The sequence below is a fragment of the Apostichopus japonicus genome, chromosome 2 (assembly GCF_037975245.1).
Source record: "Apostichopus japonicus isolate 1M-3 chromosome 2, ASM3797524v1, whole genome shotgun sequence".
Classification (NCBI taxonomy): domain Eukaryota; kingdom Metazoa; phylum Echinodermata; class Holothuroidea; order Aspidochirotida; family Stichopodidae; genus Apostichopus; species Apostichopus japonicus.
This window is the reverse complement of record NC_092562.1, coordinates 6,496,313-6,516,078: the sequence shown is the minus strand read 5'-3', so window position 1 is coordinate 6,516,078 and position 19,766 is coordinate 6,496,313. Positions and strand designations below refer to the sequence as shown.

General features: G+C 36.4%; 1 protein-coding gene across 3 annotated transcripts; it reads left to right on the top strand.

Moving 5' to 3' along the window:
• Positions 1-525: 525 nt before the first annotated feature.
• On the top strand, positions 526-19,539 carry LOC139976123 (L-threonine ammonia-lyase-like). 3 transcript variants are annotated; one of them, XM_071984572.1, is made up of 14 exons: positions 526-714; positions 1,716-1,827; positions 2,317-2,623; positions 3,158-3,228; positions 4,474-4,519; positions 6,210-6,395; positions 7,322-7,377; positions 8,262-8,424; positions 9,754-9,844; positions 10,405-10,480; positions 11,801-11,926; positions 13,935-14,102; positions 15,095-15,152; positions 17,019-19,539. In XM_071984572.1, the coding sequence occupies exons 3-14, from the start codon at positions 2,318-2,320 to the stop codon at positions 17,124-17,126; spliced, it is 1,455 nt and encodes a 484-aa protein (XP_071840673.1). In that variant the 5' UTR covers positions 526-714; positions 1,716-1,827; position 2,317; the 3' UTR covers positions 17,127-19,539. The 3 variants fall into 3 exon arrangements, with proteins under 3 accessions (XP_071840673.1, XP_071840678.1, XP_071840663.1); XM_071984577.1 differs by having other exon boundaries at positions 1,716-1,862; XM_071984562.1 differs by lacking the exon at positions 1,716-1,827.
• Positions 19,540-19,766: the final 227 nt, after the last annotated feature.

Genomic DNA, 19,766 nt, shown 5'->3' with positions numbered 1-19,766 from the left:
GCGCCTCAGTTATAGAAGTGTAAATATGAGGACTCGGCAGTTTTGTATTGCTGAATCAACAATTTATTTTGCTATAAACGATGATGACCGACACCATATTTTCCACGTACGTTGTTTCCGTAACTAGTTCTCATCGTTACTGCGCTGTTTTATTGGTTTATACATCCATATTTTAACTATCATCGGATCTCAATCGAACTTCAGAAAAGAGAAAGCTGTGACGTCACGCAAAATCCGGCGTACAATGTTGTTGGATTCCGCTGAGACGACATAACATCTTAAATTGTACTTCTGCTAGGCACGACGTACAAGACAGTGAAGGCCGTTGGTTATTAAACGGCTTCCATAACAAACTACCAGTGCACTTTGCTTGACCTTTTATGTGTGACAAATCCATAGAAATTGGGACAAACCAGTTTCAACCAGTTCCCACAAGAAGGCGTGTAGGCGTAGAGCCAATCACAGTCCACTAAAACGCACACACCTTTTTTTTTTTTTTTAACCGCGCCTCCTTAGTAGAGCTACGTTGTTAAACCACAACAATAGTCCAGAGATGAATACGTTAGTACCAGTAGCTTAGACAGCTTTTGGTAATATTTACTGTATGTGTTATCGTCGTTTTCGAGAGTTAACGGAACGGATAGTTGAGAGACGGAACCAATACGAATTCAAACGATCATCTTTATTAAATTCTTGAAAATTCCATATGATGAGGTGAGAAAATTGTTGTTTACATGAAGTGTCGTGCTTTCTATAAAATAGTTATATCCTGTGTTTGTTTGAGTGAGTCGTACAAGGCTGATGTGCACATTGTGCATTTGTGTTCATGATTGCGTCAACTGACTAGATTGGCTCGAAATGTACCTGAGTGTGTTACTCTTCACTAAGTATCGCATATAAAGTTTTCACAACATGCCATTTAACACCTACTTTCACAACCAGAAGTTAATGTCAGCCAGACCGTGGAAGTATTTATGCTTAGGTTATTGTACAGTAGTACTATAGCCTAAAGGGCTATAATTGCCCCCTCCATTTATACTCTTCCTCTTTTCAATACAAAACAGTCAGCATATAATACATAATTTTTTCTCATGTCATTTATAAAGCATTCACATAAATGTAAATATGCATTAATTCCTTCATAATATACGCAGTAGCTTTTAGTCTATACCAATACAAGTTTAAGTTAAATTTATATATTCGTCCTGTTTGTTTGGTTTGGCTTGGGTATCAGATTGCAAAACGTGTTATTTCAATTCTACGTCATCAAGTTCCAACAAATTAGTTGAAATCAATGAAATCACATTAACATTGTCCATTGTTGTAATCTTATTGCAAGAATTGTGTACAAATTCATATATTGACATGCACATTAATTTTCATCAAGTAGCCCATTTTGTGTACACGTACATTGCTGGGACTTTTCCAAATTTGATATAACTGGTATTTACTATGACACCATATAGTACAAGCCACTGTTCTCCTGTATATGTAGTATATTAGTTTCAATTGTTTTGAGTAAGAGTATCTAAGAGCATATTCCGAGGGTTGAGATGTCTGATATTATCCCCGAAAAGGTTTGTTCAGATATTTGGCTAACTTAAGGGACTCCACTGGTCAGTACATGTATTCAGCTCACTATCAGTTTTGGGGTCAGTTGCTAGTAATGTAAACCACATTGGAGACGTTATCCACAATAATTTCTACCCTACCAGCTGCACCACATTGGAGAGGTCATCTACAATAATTTCAACAGTACCAGCCGCACCACATTGGAGAAGTTATCCACAATAATTTCAACCCTACCAGCTGCACCACATTGGAGAGGTAATCCACAATATTTTCAACCCAACCAGCTGCAGGCATGATATGTGTAGGCTCTAGTGTTTTGTGCTCTTTTTTAGTGGAGTTGTGAAAAGGATTAGCCATGCATGCATTGCCTGCGAATAATTCCTTTAATTGTAATTTTTTCTAATCTTTTCATGATGAAGTCGATTCCTGTCATAAATTTTCTCATGTGCAATTAAAGCAAATAGTTACTTTGAGTTATCCAATGAACCATTAGGAAAATATGCGTCCGGATAATTGTTTCGGGTTATTTCACAGCAACACAAGAAAAAAGTTATAGACATGTCTCATGATGTCTGCACATGTATGTAATTGTTACCTAAGGTGCAGGATACTAAAGTCAATTGATCATGAGTGTTCATGACATATATTCTAATTCAAACTCCAGTTGTTGATAGAGCTGGGCAGATAGTAAATATTTCAAATGAAACAATGCTAATTTGTACTATATATTCATTATTTCCACAGAATGCCGTCATCACAAGAAACCGAAAGTTCAGACCGTCCCTCGCCGACAAAATCATCATCTTCGAGCCAGGTCAAGGGGTCGTCTTTACCACAGACAAATGGATCAGATCACCCTGCTGTGAATGGATCAGCAGACCATCATGGTAGAATGGATCATAGTATGAATGAATTAACAATCTCGAAGGTGGACGAGGAAGAGATAAAGGATCCGGCGTGTGATCCTGATAATCCAGTCAAAGTCAAATTTCAAGACGTTAGTGCAGCAGCCTACAAGATACGGAATGGAGTTCAAAGGACCTCCTGCCAGGTATAATCTGGAGTGAAATACTAGCTAAATAATAAGAAACATGTGTAAAAAATGTGTTTTTTGTCCCTTCTGTTACTGTAACTTGTCATTTAGCCTTTGCAGAAGATCCTGCTAGGATCGAAACGTCAGGCCAACTTACTTTAAACACATTCTCCTACACAGGCTCTCTAGTGGATAAGCAGTTTGCTAACAGTTTCATTTTATTCTAAATAATAAGAGTCAGTTTGTAAGGTGGATGTTTTACAGCTGGGTGAGATAGTCTTGGAGGTAATTGTCTACAATTTAGGAATAGAGGAAGGAGGTGTAGAGAGTGGAAGCATATGGGGGGGGGGGGTCTAAGACAGGACATTTGAAGTTGCAAAGTCCTCTTTCTATTTTGCAATTTTTTTACCCAGATTCCCTTGGAGGTGTATTGGTGGTATCATATTGTGAACGATGGCTGTCACAGAGCACGTTAGATTTTCTCAGGTTGGCAGGGTCTGATTGTCTCAGTTTTATATCTATGATGCATATTATCTCTCTGATTCCTCTTAGAAATCCCGACTATCTGATATGTTAGGATTGGAACTGTACATCAAGAGTGATTTCCAACAGATAACTGGCAGGTAAGTGAAGATTCTCGGAAACCTTATGTAGCAGTCATGTGCTTTACATGTGTCAATGTAAACACTTGAATATATTTCTTACCCAATATACAGTAGGATGATACGTTAACTTGAATGCTACAAAAGCGAATGTGTATTTGAAGGACAAAATGGTAATGACAATCTCTCTATAATCTTGCCATGTGTGGTTTAGTTCTATCATTCAGATATGTTATTTTTATCAATGGTTTGAGAAGCTTTCACAACTTTCTTGTGCCTAAATTGAATGTTATAATGCTATTGTTTGGTGTTTTAAATCATTTAAAATGGTTGCTTCTGATCCTTGGGTGCATGTGCGTGTCTGTGTCTACAGTATGTGTGCATATATCACATTCTGTTGACAAGATATATCCCTTACAAAACATGCAGCTTAGTAGTTGAACTATCATATTTGTTAGATCAAGTATAGTACAACAGAACCAAGTTAATGTGCACAAGCGCCCTATTGAAAATGGTTGTTGTGATAGAACACTTGTGTCCTATAGATGTCAAAACTGACAATAGAGACCTAGACAAAATAATGGTTAGAAGTAAAGCTTGGATCCATTGTTAATTTGCATCGGAGCAGAAAATCTCTTGAACAGGTGATACATTCATTGGTTTTAATCCCAACTGGACTACTTGTACTTAACTGTTTGGTTAACCTAATTCATCCCTTTTCAAATTGCAAAGAGGTCAAATTTTTGCCGCCAAGTTGATCCTTAACAAGAAAAGGTCTGGAACTAATAAGGTTGTTCTGAAAACTAGGACTAAGACCTTTGGTGATCAGGTTTATTCTGTGGCAGGTTCAAGGGAGTGGAACAGCTTACCTACTGAAATTCAGTCGTGTTGTTCCTTCACAAGTTTTAGGAGCAAACTTAAAACACATCTGTTCTGGGTTGCATTTCACTAGTACTGCTTTAGGGTGTGGTTGTGTTTTTTTTAAAGCGCCACTGCATATAGAAACCATTATTATTTATGTTTGGTATTTATGCATTCATCTTAGTGAATAGAAGACTCCTTTCAGATTTTTATGCAGATCATTGGCCATAAGGTCAAACTATGAAGGTCTTGTAAACAGAATCTACTAGCTATGGTGAATTTCATACTATATGTAGATATACCTTATTAATGCTGGATTTAGCTTCCCTTATTTATGGCATCTAACCACTCTGAAGGTTTAATTATTATGTTTTTATCTTTTCCACCTTCCTTTCATTGTTGCAGTTTTAAAGAGAGGGGCGCTAGAAACACTCTTCTTATGATGTCAGAGGTAAGTGAATACTGTAAATAGAGGGGAGCTAGAAACACACTTGTTATGTTATCAGAGGTAAGTGATTAAATGAAGGGGAGCTAGAAACACACTTCTTATGTTATCAGAGGTAAGTGATTAAAGAGAGGGGAGCTATAAACCCACTTCTTATGTTATCAGAGGTAAGTGATTAAATGAAGGGGAGCTAGAAACACACTTCTTATGTTGTCAGAGGTAAGTGATTAAAGAGAGGGGAGCTAGAAACACTCTTCTTATGATGTCAGAGGTAGGTGAATAAAGAGAGGGAGCTATAAAGACACTTCTAATGTTATCAGAGGTAAGTGATTAAAGAGAGGGGAGTTATAAACACACTTCTTATGTTGTCAGAGGTAATTAATTAAAGAGAGGGGAGCTAGAAACACACTTCTTATGTTATCAGAGGTAATTGATTAAAGAGAGGGGAGCTAGAAACACACTTCTTATGTTATCAGAGGTAAGTGATTAGAGAGAGGGGAGTTATAAACACACTTCTTATGTTGTCAGAGGTAATTGATTAAAGAGAGGGGAGCTAGAAACACACTTCTTATGTTATCAGAGGTATGTGATTAAAGAGAGGGGAGTTATAAACACACTTCTTATGTTGTCAGAGGTAATTGATTAAAGAGAGGGGAGCTAGAAACACACTTCTTATGTTATCAGAGGTAAGTGATTAAAGAGAGGGGAGTTATAAACACACTTCTTATGTTGTGTTGTGTAAGTAAATTGTATTGGGAAAGCAAAAAACTGTTTTAGCTGATAGATCATGATATATTCTGGTTAGGCATGTAAAGACAATGCTTCGGTCATTAATGGATGATAGGGTGGATAAACTAGTGTACCTATGATTTTTATCATACCTTACTGTACATCCAGTAGAAGGTCAATATATTATAGTGCATTACATGGGCAAAACTGGTCTAGAAGAAGGGTTGAATAACTTAGAGTGAGTATATTATACTTTACCCAAAACCTTAATTGGGAAAGCAAAACAGTTGTAAAGTTGAATTAGGATACTGTGTATGATATGGGTAGGAAACAATTTATCTGATATCTCATCACAAAATACTCTGGGCCATAACTTGCTATACAAGTACAAAGAGGTATAAATCAGTTGTGGTTCCCACAGAAACTAGTGTGTTTTATGAATGACAAAATTCATAGCCAGTTTAAGCTACACAAAAATAGACCTTTAATTATTCCTTGATGGGGTTTTGCCATATCATGTCTGCAAGATGGTTAGCAAACCAATGGTGACCAAGATTGCAGCGACCTGCTTAGTACTGGGGCCAGGGGAGGGTGGTCAAGGTGTTACAATGTGCAAGCGAGGGTTCTTAGGAGAAGGGTGTTGCTCCCACTGTGAGAAATCTTGATAAAAAGATGGGTGCTTAGATGCAAAATGGTGCTATATTTGTACCTTTTGAAACAAGAAGTTTTTGACTGTTTGGGTTGTACAGCATTGAAATGTGTAATGTACCTGTCTGTCGGTGGGGGGTGGGGGGGGGAGGGGGCTGAGCCAAGTATCCTTGGTTGTGCCCTGATGGTGACTTAATAAACATGGAGGGTCAATCATCATAAATTGAACTTGAATGCTGAGCAAGTGAGAAAAGTTTGTTTTATGAAGACTTAGCTATTTCTCATTAACAATTCAACAATGCTCATATTCTTCTTTCAGGAACAAAGGAGAAATGGGGTGATTGCTGCCTCTGCAGGTAACCATGCCTTGGCCCTCAGCTACCATGGCAGGGACCTTGGTATACCAATATTTGTGGTGATGCCTCTCATTGCTCCGATCATGAAAGTCAGTATGTGCAAGCAGTACGGTGCCAATGTCATTATACATGGAGAAGATATCGGAGTGGTTAGTGTTCCTTGCAATTACTCCCTGGCGTGGGTGGGTGGGTCATTGGATGTGTTTCAAAATGTTCATCTTAATAAAACTTAGAACTTAGCATATTGATAAACTTGATTTTCATTTTGCTCAGCAGTGGTAACGTTTTTTGCAAGAGTTATTGAAGCTGATCTGTATTTCTCCTCCCCCCCTCCTCACTCAGCTGCCCCCTCCCTCTGCAATACTGTAGTGAAGAATTCCGGAATTCTGGTATAGTAGTAACTGGTTTTGATTGTAAGATCTGCTGATAGAATGGTGAATAAATTTGGTTAAGTGCACTTTGCAGTCATATTTACAATTCAGTTTAGTGATATTATAATTACTGGCTGCATCAATACAAAGTCAGACATTATTGGCAAACCTGTACATGTATCCTTCAAGTTGAGATTACAGGAGACAATGCTTATTACCTCAAAAATGTGTATTGTACTTGAACCGCAATCAGTTTCCTCAATGGATGGAGGATTTATCTTCAACAGTGAAGCTAGTGAGCAAGGGGAATAGTCATAATGCCCAATTCAGGTGTTCCTTACAGGACCACACCTTTACAGCGGAGGGCGTTGCTCATTGCCAAATGTTCTGAGGCAATGGACTTGTGATCAAAGGATTGCAGGTTTGTGTCCTGGCCGTATCATTACCTTGATGCCTTTGGCCAGGCACTTTATCTCTGTGGCCCAACTTCATCCAGGTGTATAAATAGGGACCTGCAAGGGGACTTGTAAATATAGTTGTGTGCACCGGTTTGTGGCTGGACCCTATGAGAAGTCCCCCAGGGATTGCACAATTATTCTATTATAAGTTGAAAATTTTATGAAAGCTTACAACATTTCTGTACTATTACAAGACTTAAGGTCAGCCGTTATTCGTTCTTTTTCTATTTTCTTTCTTTACTCTAGTCCAAGAGCTATGCAATGAAACTTGCCAAAGAGAAGCACTTGCTTTATGTCAATGGGTAAGATGGATGTATCTTTGTGAACCAAATGATTGGATCGATATGGATTTATTAAGAAATATCTTTCACAGCAAGTAATCAATTCAGTTGAGTTTTTTCTTGCAGTCAAAATATATTTAAATACATTTAGTATTTTTAAAAATAGGAGGATTGTCAATATTTGACACAAATTGAGATTACAATTGAAGTGAATTAACAGCAACTGAAATATACACGTCTAGCCATTATCTACTGTTATGAGAGTCGGTTGGGAATTTCTTGTAGGTATGTTGACATGGTTTTGGTCAATTGCTGAGTGATTTATAAAGTATCATTAGCTTCAGGTGTTTAAGTTGTGCAATGAATTGTATCCATTGAGATATTTTGTTCTTTCGTGAAATATTTCCATGAAAATCTGTAATGTGATGTGGAAAGAATTGAGCAGGTCCCTACCTGAAATGTACCTATAATGGTGAACCTATCTACCGAAGTATACCATTTACTTTGCATGGTCAGGACACCTTAATACTGGGAATTGTTGAGCATGTCCCTGCATCACATAGATGCGGAATTATTCATGTTAGAAACTTTATTCATGTTTAATGTTGATAATGAGGTGGGTTAATTTTCTTTGGGCTGAGACAATCCTAACATATGAGCTGGTCATGGTAGAGTTGGATTCAAATTGTTGAGCAGGTCCCTACATGAAACGTATAGGCTATGTGGTACCTATAGAAATAAACAGCTGTTACTGGTTTATTGAAAGCATAGTTGCTGGTCAGGACACTTTAAGACTGAAATTGTTTGAGCAGCTCTTACCATGGTATTGATGTACAGAGCTATATTAATACTGTATGTTATTTACTTATATTTGACTACTTTGTGATATTCCCTTTTTTTTGCAGGTACGACAATCCTAACATCATTGCAGGTCAGGGTACATTAGGATTGGAGATTATTGAGCAGGTCCCTGATTTGGATGCTGTTGTCATCCCTGTTGGTGGTGGAGGACTCATTGCTGGCATGGCACTGGCTATTAAGAGTCTGTCCCCAAAAACACTTATCATTGTGAGTAACTTGAAGTTTTTCTAATATGAACTTTAGTATATGTATGCATACAGTAGAACATAGTCAGGGGAGGTATGGGGGCGGGAAGGGTGGTGGTCTGGTTCATAAGCTGTTACCAACTTAGTGGTCCAATATGTGGTGGATCACAACTTAATGCCTGACTACTCATAATTAATTATACAGACCTTTAGTCTTGAAAATGTATGCACATACAAAACAAAAAACCCAAAATACACTTCTGCAGTGTGCATTAATAGTTTTTGTTTTGATCACAAAACATGTTGGCAAGAACAAAGGCTCTGAATAATACACTGTTGCAAAAGATTCATTGCTCTCATCAATTGAAAGGTTCTAGTTGGCAAGATTTATAAACATCAAATATGAATTTTAAGGTGTGGCCTGGGTACCCTGTAGGATCAGTACAAAGTTTCATGGCCTTGATAACAACTCATTTTACAATGCATTAAACATCCCATTAAAAAGTGCTTCAGATATGCTCCATGAATGTTAGTATGTTCTTGTTTCCCTCACATGGCAAGTACATGCTGGTACAGTTGTCCATCTTCTTTCTGCTAGGAGAAGCTTTATAAAATATGAAATTGTCAGACATGTGGATTGAATATTACTGTGACATCTAATATCGATGTAAACGTTGTGCCTGAGACCTGAAGAAAACTGTTTACAGTGACTTTTAAACATGTTAACGAGGTGTTTGGGTTTGCTGATTTCTGCCCTGGCTGATACTAAGTGATAATAAAATATTTGAATTAATGATCCCAGTGATCTGCAAGATGCTTACTGTTTACAGTGACTTTTAAACATGTTAACAAGGTACTTGGTTTTCTAATTTCTGCTCTGGCTGATACTAGGTGATAATACAATATTTAAATTAATGATCCCAGTCATCTGCAAGATGCTTACTGTTTACAGTGACTTTTCAACATGTTAACAAGGTGTTTGGTTTGGTGATTTCTACTCTGGCTGATACTATAAGTGATAATACAATATTTAAATTAATGATCCCAGTCATCTGCAAGATGCTTACTGTTTACAGTGACTTTTCAACATGTTAACAAGGTGTTTGGTTTTCTGATTTCTGCTCTGGCTGATACTAGGTGATAATACAATATTTAAATTGATGATCCCAGTCATCTGCAAGATGCTTACTGTTTACAGTAACATTTAAAAATGTTAACGAGGTGTTTGGTTTTCTGATTTCTTCTCTGGTTGATACTAAGTGATAATACAATATTTAAATTAATGATCCCAGTCATCTGTATGATGCTTGCTCAAGCTAACTTCTCAGTGTTTCATTCACGTCTTTTCCAGGGTGTTGAGTCAGAGCAGTGTGCTAGCTTTTCTTCAGCAATGAAGGCTGGTCACCCAACTTACACCAAATCAGCACCTACATTGGCTGATGGTATGTTATTTTGATAATTAGAGCATTGTAGTTTTCAGTAACTGGTTATCTACTGATATGTTTGTGTGTGTAAATTGTGTAAAGGTTATAGTCGGACAGCGTTTTGATTGCAAATGTAGTCCAGCTAGGTTTACCTTACATATTAGTCATAATAACAAAGCAAAAAACATAAGGAGTTTAATTTAGCAAGTGAATTTACACATGGAACTTTAATTTTAACATGTCAATTCATATTAACAATGTGATGACAGTCATCAATATTGCACTCAAATATCAAAAGTGTTTCAACACTTGGAAAACCCTTTCACTGAATAAGCTTAGTTTAGGATTGTTACTTTTTCTTGATGTTTCGAGCCACTACATCATATCCAGACATCACTGTGAAAATCTAATATCGATGTTAGATACCTGGGGAACTCTGAAATGTAAGACTTTAACAATACTTGCAGACAAATTATGATGCCCTCTCAGTATTCTGTTTTATGCGGTTGAGCTCTGGTTTCACTCTAAAATATTACCTTTATACAATAGTATTTTATTGCATTTTTACACACATGCAGGTCTTGCAGTTCCAGTGGTAGGTGTGAATGCATTCGCTACTGCTAGAGATATCGTTGACAAGGTTGTGACTGTGAGGTAAGTCAATTGTCGGGAATATACTTTTAACAGCTTATATTATTTATGTAACAAATTTGACCTACTTTTAATCAATCGATTTATTTATGTTGCTGTACTTTTTCTTTATCAACAAGGAATAATACCATTAGCTGCAAAGGAAATTCACTACTTTGTATGGTCAAATATTCCAAAAATATTTATTTTTGTTAAAATAACTCTTGAATGATACTGTTGATTCTTCTTGTTAGGAATAAGTTTCTTTCCTTCATGTAATGCACACATCCCTCCTGTGCATTTATAATTGAAATTTTTAATAGATGTTTTGTTTTAACACTTTAATGTTGGGTTCCCCTAGAGGCTCCTACTACAGGAACACTATGGGGTATTTCTTCTAGCCCAGGGCAATACATTACAGCAACAATGCAGTGTAGGCTTTAGGCAAGTCCTTTGAAAGTCACTGAGGTCAAAGTCACTATAATTTTGACAAGAATGCAGCTATACTTATGTATTTCCTGTTCACACTAATGATTTCAATATGCACTATCCAAGTCTGTATGTACAGGAAATTTAGAACTGAGTCAATGTAATGGAAGTTGAAAATAATGTAGTGGTATCATGAACGGAAACTTGTTGTGTGTTTCCGGTAATGTTTGATAAAAATAGTACATCTACATTATAACTTTGCTCTGGGTAACATGTGCAATATATTAAAAAAATTGGAAAAAAAAGAAAGATTGTTAACGGCATTGAAGACTCGCCCCAAACCGCGTGCGGCCATCTGAATAAGTTAACTTTCTGTTGCTTGCAAGTGAGGTTTTGTTCTTGTCGCTACAAAATGCAGACAGTAATGAAACGTGATACCTTAATTGTTTTCTTTAGCTGGACGTGAGATGTCCATTGCTGTACCGTTTGTGATATTTGCTGTGGGTATTGACCTCATCTGTATGTACTGACTGTACACTAGTGTCTAATTACTGACGGTAACAAGCTGTGTGTGTATTTTTTGGGATCGATGGTGGTGTTTAACACTTCTGTTACACCTCATACGAAACTAGGTCAAATTACCTGCATTACACGTTTCTTTTTGCGCGAGTCTTCACACCCTTAAAGTAATTTTGTAAGGTGTAATAAACTTGCTATTGTTGTTACTATGTCACTAAATAGACTTTGGCAACATGATGACCGATTCCTGGTACCTTCCTTTATATGTTGCCTAATTGATAATCCCTCTCCAGTTTTGTGTGCACAAGTTTGTGAATTCATATTAATCACATATTTGAATTGTAAACAAATATAAATGAAATGATGTAAATATGACCTGATTTAATTTGCTGGCAGTGAGGACCTGATTGCTGTGGCCATCTTGAGATTGATCGAGGTCGAGAAAGCAGTCGTGGAAGGTGCTGGCGCCTGCTCCCTGGCGGCATTATTGTCAGATAAACTACCAGAGTTGAAGGGCAAAAAGTAAGTATATTATATTATACTAGGCCTTTAATGCTAAAAAAACCAGGCCAGGAGTAAGAGATTCAACCAATAACTTATAACAACTCTTACCTTAATTACGTTGGGGTCCTGGAATGGCTGTTGCTCTTTAATGTAGTACAGTTTGCGCATAGGTATATCAATGTCTATATCAATATCCTTACTATTAATCCAAATTTATTTACATTTAAGAACAAAATAAAGTGACTGAGTAGCTAAAGCCAAAGGTTGTAAATAATTAGAATAAAGAAAAAAATCCGTGTAGCAGCTAGTCTGTGTGCAATTCCCCCTATAGTCAATTCACATAAACTAGGCCTCGGTCCTGTAAACATTAATTCCACATCTGCATTTTAATAACCTTTAAAATGATAGCCAGTGTCCTGTCAACCTGTTTGACCCCAAAATAGGGAGAATAACATTTTTCAGGGCCAAAAACCGGGAGAATAAGGAGAAAATAGGGAGGTTGGTAATTTTCAACTGAAATTATATAAATACTCCTAAATAAATAGTCTATAGTGCCGCTCATGTATAACTGGACATGTGTACGCGCACAGGATCGTATAAAGATGTATAAACAAATACAATCGCGTATAAAATCGTTGACAAATAAATTGCCGTGTAGACACCTCGTATAATCCCTGTACCAGTTTATAAGCAGGTTATGCTATTGTGCTCAATGAATAGGGATTAAAGTCGCCGAAAGAATTAGTGAGATGTTTGAAACAGCCATTTCTTAAATCGTAGTTTAAGACGTGATATTTACCTAGCATTGAAGAGGACGCAGGTAAAGTGTGTGCCGGCATAGAACTTAACTGTTTTTTTGTCGTATACAAGTAGCCTACATGCGTACTGCACACATTAGGTATGCCGCATATACAAACAAGTGACAACTTGTGTTTATTAAACTTGTGCACCATGGCATATGCACAGTGCACGCCGTACTACTGTACTGTATTCAGGACTCGACCAAGGCCAACGTACAATAACGACATTGGGCGAAGTCTGAGAACTGACAAAGTAGCTTAATATTGGTTGAGAGTCCCGCACAGCACTGTGTCAGTTAATTGTAACATACTTGTAAACAATCAATCTGTTTTAAGATTACACTTATTACGCGAATAAGCATAGGACTAAATGTTGGCTATTTTCAGAAATTTCGCAAGTGGTGAAACATTAAAAATCGGGAGAATAGAATATGAAACCTGGAGGCTGGGAGATTCGGGTATAAACCAGGAGTCTCCCGGTAAAACCGGGAGAGTTGATAGGTCTGCATCATATATGTTTCATTACAGAGATCTTAATATTTAACCAACATAGCTAGAGGTAGCTTAAAGCTATTAGTCACTAGTAGCTATAGGAAAGCCTAGCTATTAGTGCCCATAGTAGCTAGGAGAAGGCTAGCTATTAGCGACAGAAGCCTAGGTATTAATGACTAGTAGCTAGGAGAATCCTATAGCTATTAGTGACTGTAGACTAGTAGCTAGGAAGAGCCTAGCTTTTAGTGACTAGTAGCTAAGAGAAGCCTAGCTATTAGTGATTAGTAACTAGGAGAAGCCTATACATATTAGTGACTAGAACTAGTAGCTACGAGGAGCCTAGCTATTAGTGACAAGTAGCTAGGAGAAGCCCAGCTATTAACAACAAGTAGCTAAGAGAAGCCTTGCTGTTAGTGACTATTAGCTAGGAGAAGCCTAGCTATTAGCGACTTGTGATTCATACTCACTCTAGGAGGCAGGGTACCCTTACACCACAATTTATAGCAGTATTAATTTTTGTATCACTTCTTATTCTCTAATGTGCTCCCTGAGCAGATTTAGCCTGTATTTTAGTGGCTTACTAGCTTATGATAAACTTTTGTTAATGGATGAACAAGGCTTCAGTTTTTTTTCCCCAGGCTACTACTTGCTTTTAGTCCTGTGTAGCCATAGCTTACAATATAGACACATTAATTAACCCTTTGTGGCTCATATCACGTCTTGTTCTATTTAAGGGTAGCGATACCTCTTTGTGGTGGCAACATTGACACAACAGTTTTGGGCCGTGTTCTAGAGAGAGGGCTTGCAGCAGATGGACGACTCTGTCGTTTCGTGGTCACTGTAAGTGACCGACCTGGAGGTATCGCCGACTTGACTAGATTGTTAGCAGACCAAGGTGCTAGGTGAGTACATCAGGGGGGGCTGTACATGTACAGCATACTTATTGTTATGCATACTTATTGTAAAATATAATTTTAGACTCATGCAGGTGGCCATTATAATCCAGTAGCACATTGATGGCATTTAGAGTAGTAGGCTGTATAGCCTATTGTACTTAAAGTTCATCAATATATGTCCCCAAATATGATAGGAATCAAGATAATGGGCACTCGTGTGTTCAAACTTTAACGATATTTTACTGCCTTTTGCAGAGCATGTGTCTCATAAGTGAACCACCCTCCAAGTATGGGGATGTTTTTCCAGCATCAGAACCTCTCAAGATGCACTGATGAAATTTTTTAGCGTGCTTAATTAGTAATTGAACATTAAATGGCAAAGACAAAGTTGGATGTGCAACCATTTGGTTTTGGAAAGGGCCATATTATTGCTCATGAAAGGCCATATTACTTAATGCAGTTTAATGAAAGATTACATGTGTATGTGACAACTTTATGTACTCAATTACAGTGCCTATATAACAAGGCTTGCACATGATCTCAGTTTATGCTTATGTCATTTATTGTCTATTATGAATCATGTTGAGAGGAAATTTACAGTTATAAGTTATAACTCTCCCACCAAATGAGTTATGCTGGCCTGGTAAATGCATGGTGCGATGTCAATTTATAGCTAGTACTGTCACTGATAGTGCTTTGTGTGCTTGTTGCTATGGATACATTGTGTACCACTTGTGTATGCCTTCATTAAAAAAAAACTTCTCTCAGTTGATTTTTATTGTGGTTAGACTAGAATCAGAAATTGAATTGACTTCTGAACGATAAATGCATTAAAAGACATGCATTCATTGCACATGACCATGCAGGTACAAACGCCACTTCAAAACTATCAAACTGAATTTGCTGACAGCCTCAGTTATTAAGAATGCAATGAGGAATTGAGAATTAAAAGTCAGTCCGACCCTTGAGATAATTTTCCATAATTTTTACTTCCTCAGCATTAAAGATATCTTTCATGAAAGAGCATGGCTGAAGAGTGAGGTGTTTCATGTTCAGGTAACTTCTGTTATGGGATATTTTTTTCCATTTATTCTTTAAGTGATCCTTTCATTCACCTCTAACTACTCTAGAAATAGTCTCCAGATTAAATGCATCATTACAGTAGGAGTGTGCATGTGTGCTCGTCTGTTCTGAAGCTCAAATATAAAGACAAATATTTTAGGACACAGGTTTTCATTTTTCGGATGAAGAAGTTGCTTATACTTGGAAGTTTCTTATCATCATTTCTCCCTGTGGCTCTTAAGATTGATGGACAAACAAAGGCAGGGATCAAAGAAAATTTATTTTATTCTTTAACCTCAAAACTTTCTAATATTAAGCATACAGTCTGCCTTGCCAGACTTAGGCTTACTTCATATCCAATTCAAATGGAATGTTCCTTACGTGGGCACGTAATGTCGTTCCTCATCACTAAAGTAGCTCTTAGTATCGCTTTATTTTGGCAAACGGTTTCAAAGTCTGTATTGACTGTTAAACAGCCTTCTGGGATGAAAGAAGCTTTGCACAGTTGAGTTGACACACAGTCCTCTTCTTCTCTCTTTACTATTCGTTTTCCTTGTCTGTAATTCCTCTGCTGTTAATATAGAATCAAAATCATAAGGCTGCGACTCTGCCATTAAACCTTCTTTGATTTGTTTCGTTTTCGTTCAGAAATTCTAATGAAAATTTTTGTTCACAGATTGCACTTTAGTACAGCGTGTGAGTTGTTCCTCCCTGACGTCATCAATATGAAATTTTAAGCATATTAAATTATCAATGGCGGCTTCCTGTGCATTCGTGAGGCCCTAGAAGCCAATTTTCAAAGCGAGCGTATTCATTCATACAGGAAGCGTTGAACTTAAAAATCGAACAGTAGAGAGTTTTGAGCTTACTGAATAACATAAATTGTCTTTGATCCTTTGCCTTCGTTATTCCTTTAATGTAATTAGTAACAGTTATATTTTTTGAAGTGATAGAAATTTGTGTCATTGATGGGCTGTGTAGCCTATAACTCTAACATTTATTCAACCACAACTGAGGGCAAACCCCCCAATCCTTGCCTCTACCCAGAGCTTTACTTCATCCAGAAATTTCTTGTAATGTAAATGAAAGATCAACTTAAAAAGAGGCCTTTTCTGCCAAAATATGTCCAATATATATGTGAATGTGTACAATGACACTCCATTGGAACTGAAGTCAGGTAGAAAGTGTTTGTAGCCTATCACTATGTAGCCTACATAGTGCTACTATTTGCTACTACAGTGGCCATGAAATTGTTTACTTATGATATTATTTGAGCTGTCAGCCTCAAGAATGTATGAACACTAAATTTCAATGTATCATCATTTATTTGAATTGAAAAGTTTTTGTCATGTTGACTAAAGCTGTCCCATAAACAAAAAATAAAAAAGCACCCAATTCATGTGGCTTGCATCTTAGTTTACTTTGAAGTCATGTATGGTAAATGAAACAAACATAATGACTTTATGTTATGTAATTTAGTCGTTCTGTCTAAGGGCATTGAATATCATATCATACAGAGCTGTTAATTTATATTAAACGAGTGTAAGCTTTGCTGCATGTACTAATAGGGAAACTGAAGTCAAAAATTTTAAATATATTTGTATTTGCCACTCACTGTGGAAGCTTTCGGTGATCACTTTGTGTTATGCAGTTAAGGTGTGCAGGCTTAACGTATATTAGTTGTATATGCATGGTAATGCAAAATATGTCGTGTATGGCCTAGCAAATTTCCACTTTTTCTTCGATATGGAAATGCTGCAAAGTGTACATGTACTGCATTAAGAACTCACTGCACCATTACCTTTTAGTTATATATACCTTACATTTTGAAACATTTGTCATATTTTTCTTCCAAATTAGGTTAAAGTGGTAGTTGAAACCAGAGATTCAGAGCACTCCGTTGAGATTGAAAGACGTCTTCGAGAGAAGTATGACAGGGTTCTTTGGGGTTCATCCTTAAAGTTCTAAATATCCTCTCGTTAGTTGCCGGCTGAGTTTCTCTGTCAGGAATACTTCATTGACTTGATGCCGTCTGGCCAATTATCTAACATTGTGAAGCCCTCTCTCTTCAGAAAGATAGGATAGTATAGTACTACAAAGAGAATATGTATCCTGAACCGTTTGGAGTTTTCAAGCACACGGTAGATTCACAAATCTTCAGCAACTTACGACAAAGAATGGTAACACCTTTCGACATATTAAGTAATTTGTGGGTTATAAGATGTTATATGCATCAAGTAATAATGATAAGCTAATATCCAGAATTAACATCATGTATCGGAGTTACTTCTTTGCATCAGTAACATACTAATGAATAATTGAAGTGGACTGTTTATTCTGTCGGTTGCACAAACGTTTCTTTCTGTAAATTTGCAATCATCATATGGGCTGTGTAGTGTAGAGTGAATTGCACAGGTGTATGTACAAAAACAGTCCAATACATAAATATATATAGCTTTGTATATATATATATATATATATATATATATTAGTAAGTCGCATTAACTTCACTGCCATGCCGACACTATTCTCTTTCAAATAGTTTCAATTTCTGCCACTCCTTGTCACTTTCGGTGATCATTCACTGAAGAAGAGCTAGGTTTGCTCAAAAGCTCAGCAAAAACCAAACATTTGGCTGTTCTACCTCCAATCATTTACTTAATTTAATTATTGTATCTCACTCAAGATCCAGCCTTTCTCTAAATGCAGCATAGTTGTTTAACAGTTTTTCCGTAATTCCTCTATATATATGTATATAGAGCTAGTTTTGCTCGAAATGATGATCGGCGCGCGAGCCGTACCTGTGAAACTCCGAATAGCAGTATGATGGTATTTTAGTTAAGTATATTATATATTAAGTATATTATATTCTAGCTCTGCCTTGGCATAGAGCACTCTTTGTGAATATTTGCCACCATTATAATGTGATATATATATATATATATATATATATAAACTGTCTAACTTCGCTCAATGCAAAAGCGAGTCCAAAGGAATTTTCTTAGTAATAATATTGTTCAATCGCTACCATCTATTTGCTATGTAATTCACCATTAGTTGGATAGAACTAGATTGATGGAAACAACTACAATTCTAAAACTGTTTTGAACGAAGCAGACAGTATGGTTGTATAATGTGCTCTAGGTCAAGTTCATTCCAATTCTAACCATTAAGTGTTACTCACAGCTTCAGTATCATAAGCAGTCAGGTTACAATATGGAGTTACCTTTTACTCTCTCCTTAATAGCAACCAGTACATTCAACTTTTTACCAGATTTTAAGATGTAAATATGGTGATCTGCTGTGCAAACAGTATTTATCTGTTTCTTCCTTTGAATTCAGGGACACACTTTAAAACTGATAAGAATGTTTTAGCAGGCACTAGTATGACAACTATACATAAATTATTCTGTGTCTGTATAAGGAGGAAATTATAGGCCAGTTGTATGGTCACGTTGTATCAGACATGTGTAAGTGGATTTAACATGAAATAATATATATATCTTGATTCAAAGGAAATAATTATATAAGGAAAAGTTTTAAGGTTTAGTTTTCTAGACATTGTAAAATAAGTTATATCATTTCAGTATTTCTGGAAACATTTTTTAAAATTTGCAAAACAATTAAAATTAAAATTTGAAATCCTAAATTTACTTTGCTTTGTACATTTTAAGTTGGAATACTTTGGTTGTTTTGTTATTTGGTTTTCACATCTCATACATTTATTTCAATCTTCTTTCAGACACATGATCACATTTTCTCCAACGTCTTTTTCTTAAAATCATTCGTTTTAGTAATGTTATTTTAATTTTTTCGTTTTATTTTCATTTGTTAGGAAACTCTCTTACATCTATATTTGGAAAAACAGTTTTTTGTATATATATATATATATGTTGGTTTGCAAATTTTATTGCTATTAAAATATTGGCATTATCTACAGTAATAATATCAATAATGACAAGTGTGTGATACTGTGTACATTGTTCATGTTCAAGCACAAAGGCATTAATATGCTTTACATGTAGTTTCTCTTCCTCCTTTCAAGGGGAACTTGCGATGCTTCATTTGACATAAAATGATCAGATCATAAGTCTCAATTTGATGGAACTAAAGCTTTAGAGAGGATAAAGTTGTTTGTTTTCATGCCCATGAGCATATCTTGGGTGACTTTACAATAAGTACCATTATTATCACAAGGTAATGTTTACAGGCATGTATCAGTTGCATTGCCAGGGCACTTCATCCCCACATGTATTTCATTTTACTTGTTATTATAGTTTTATCCAGGTTGTGTTATGAATTGCAAAGTCTATTTATGTCAAGTTCTCAGTCCTTTCAGTACTTTCACTTACTAGTTCTTTCGAAGTCTTACTCATACCAATCTTAGAATCAATGTGTGCGAGCCAGTTGTGTATCCTGTTCCAGCTCTATTAGGAGCTCCTTCTGTACAAGGATTGTGATTCAAAAGACTGGTATTTTTGTTGTCGTAATAAAACAAAGGAAACTGCTAGTAGGATTTATAACATGAACATTTCAACACAAAGCTGAGGTCAAATAAGATAGCAGAACATATGAATGGAAGGAAGCACTTGAGAAAAGACAGTAAAG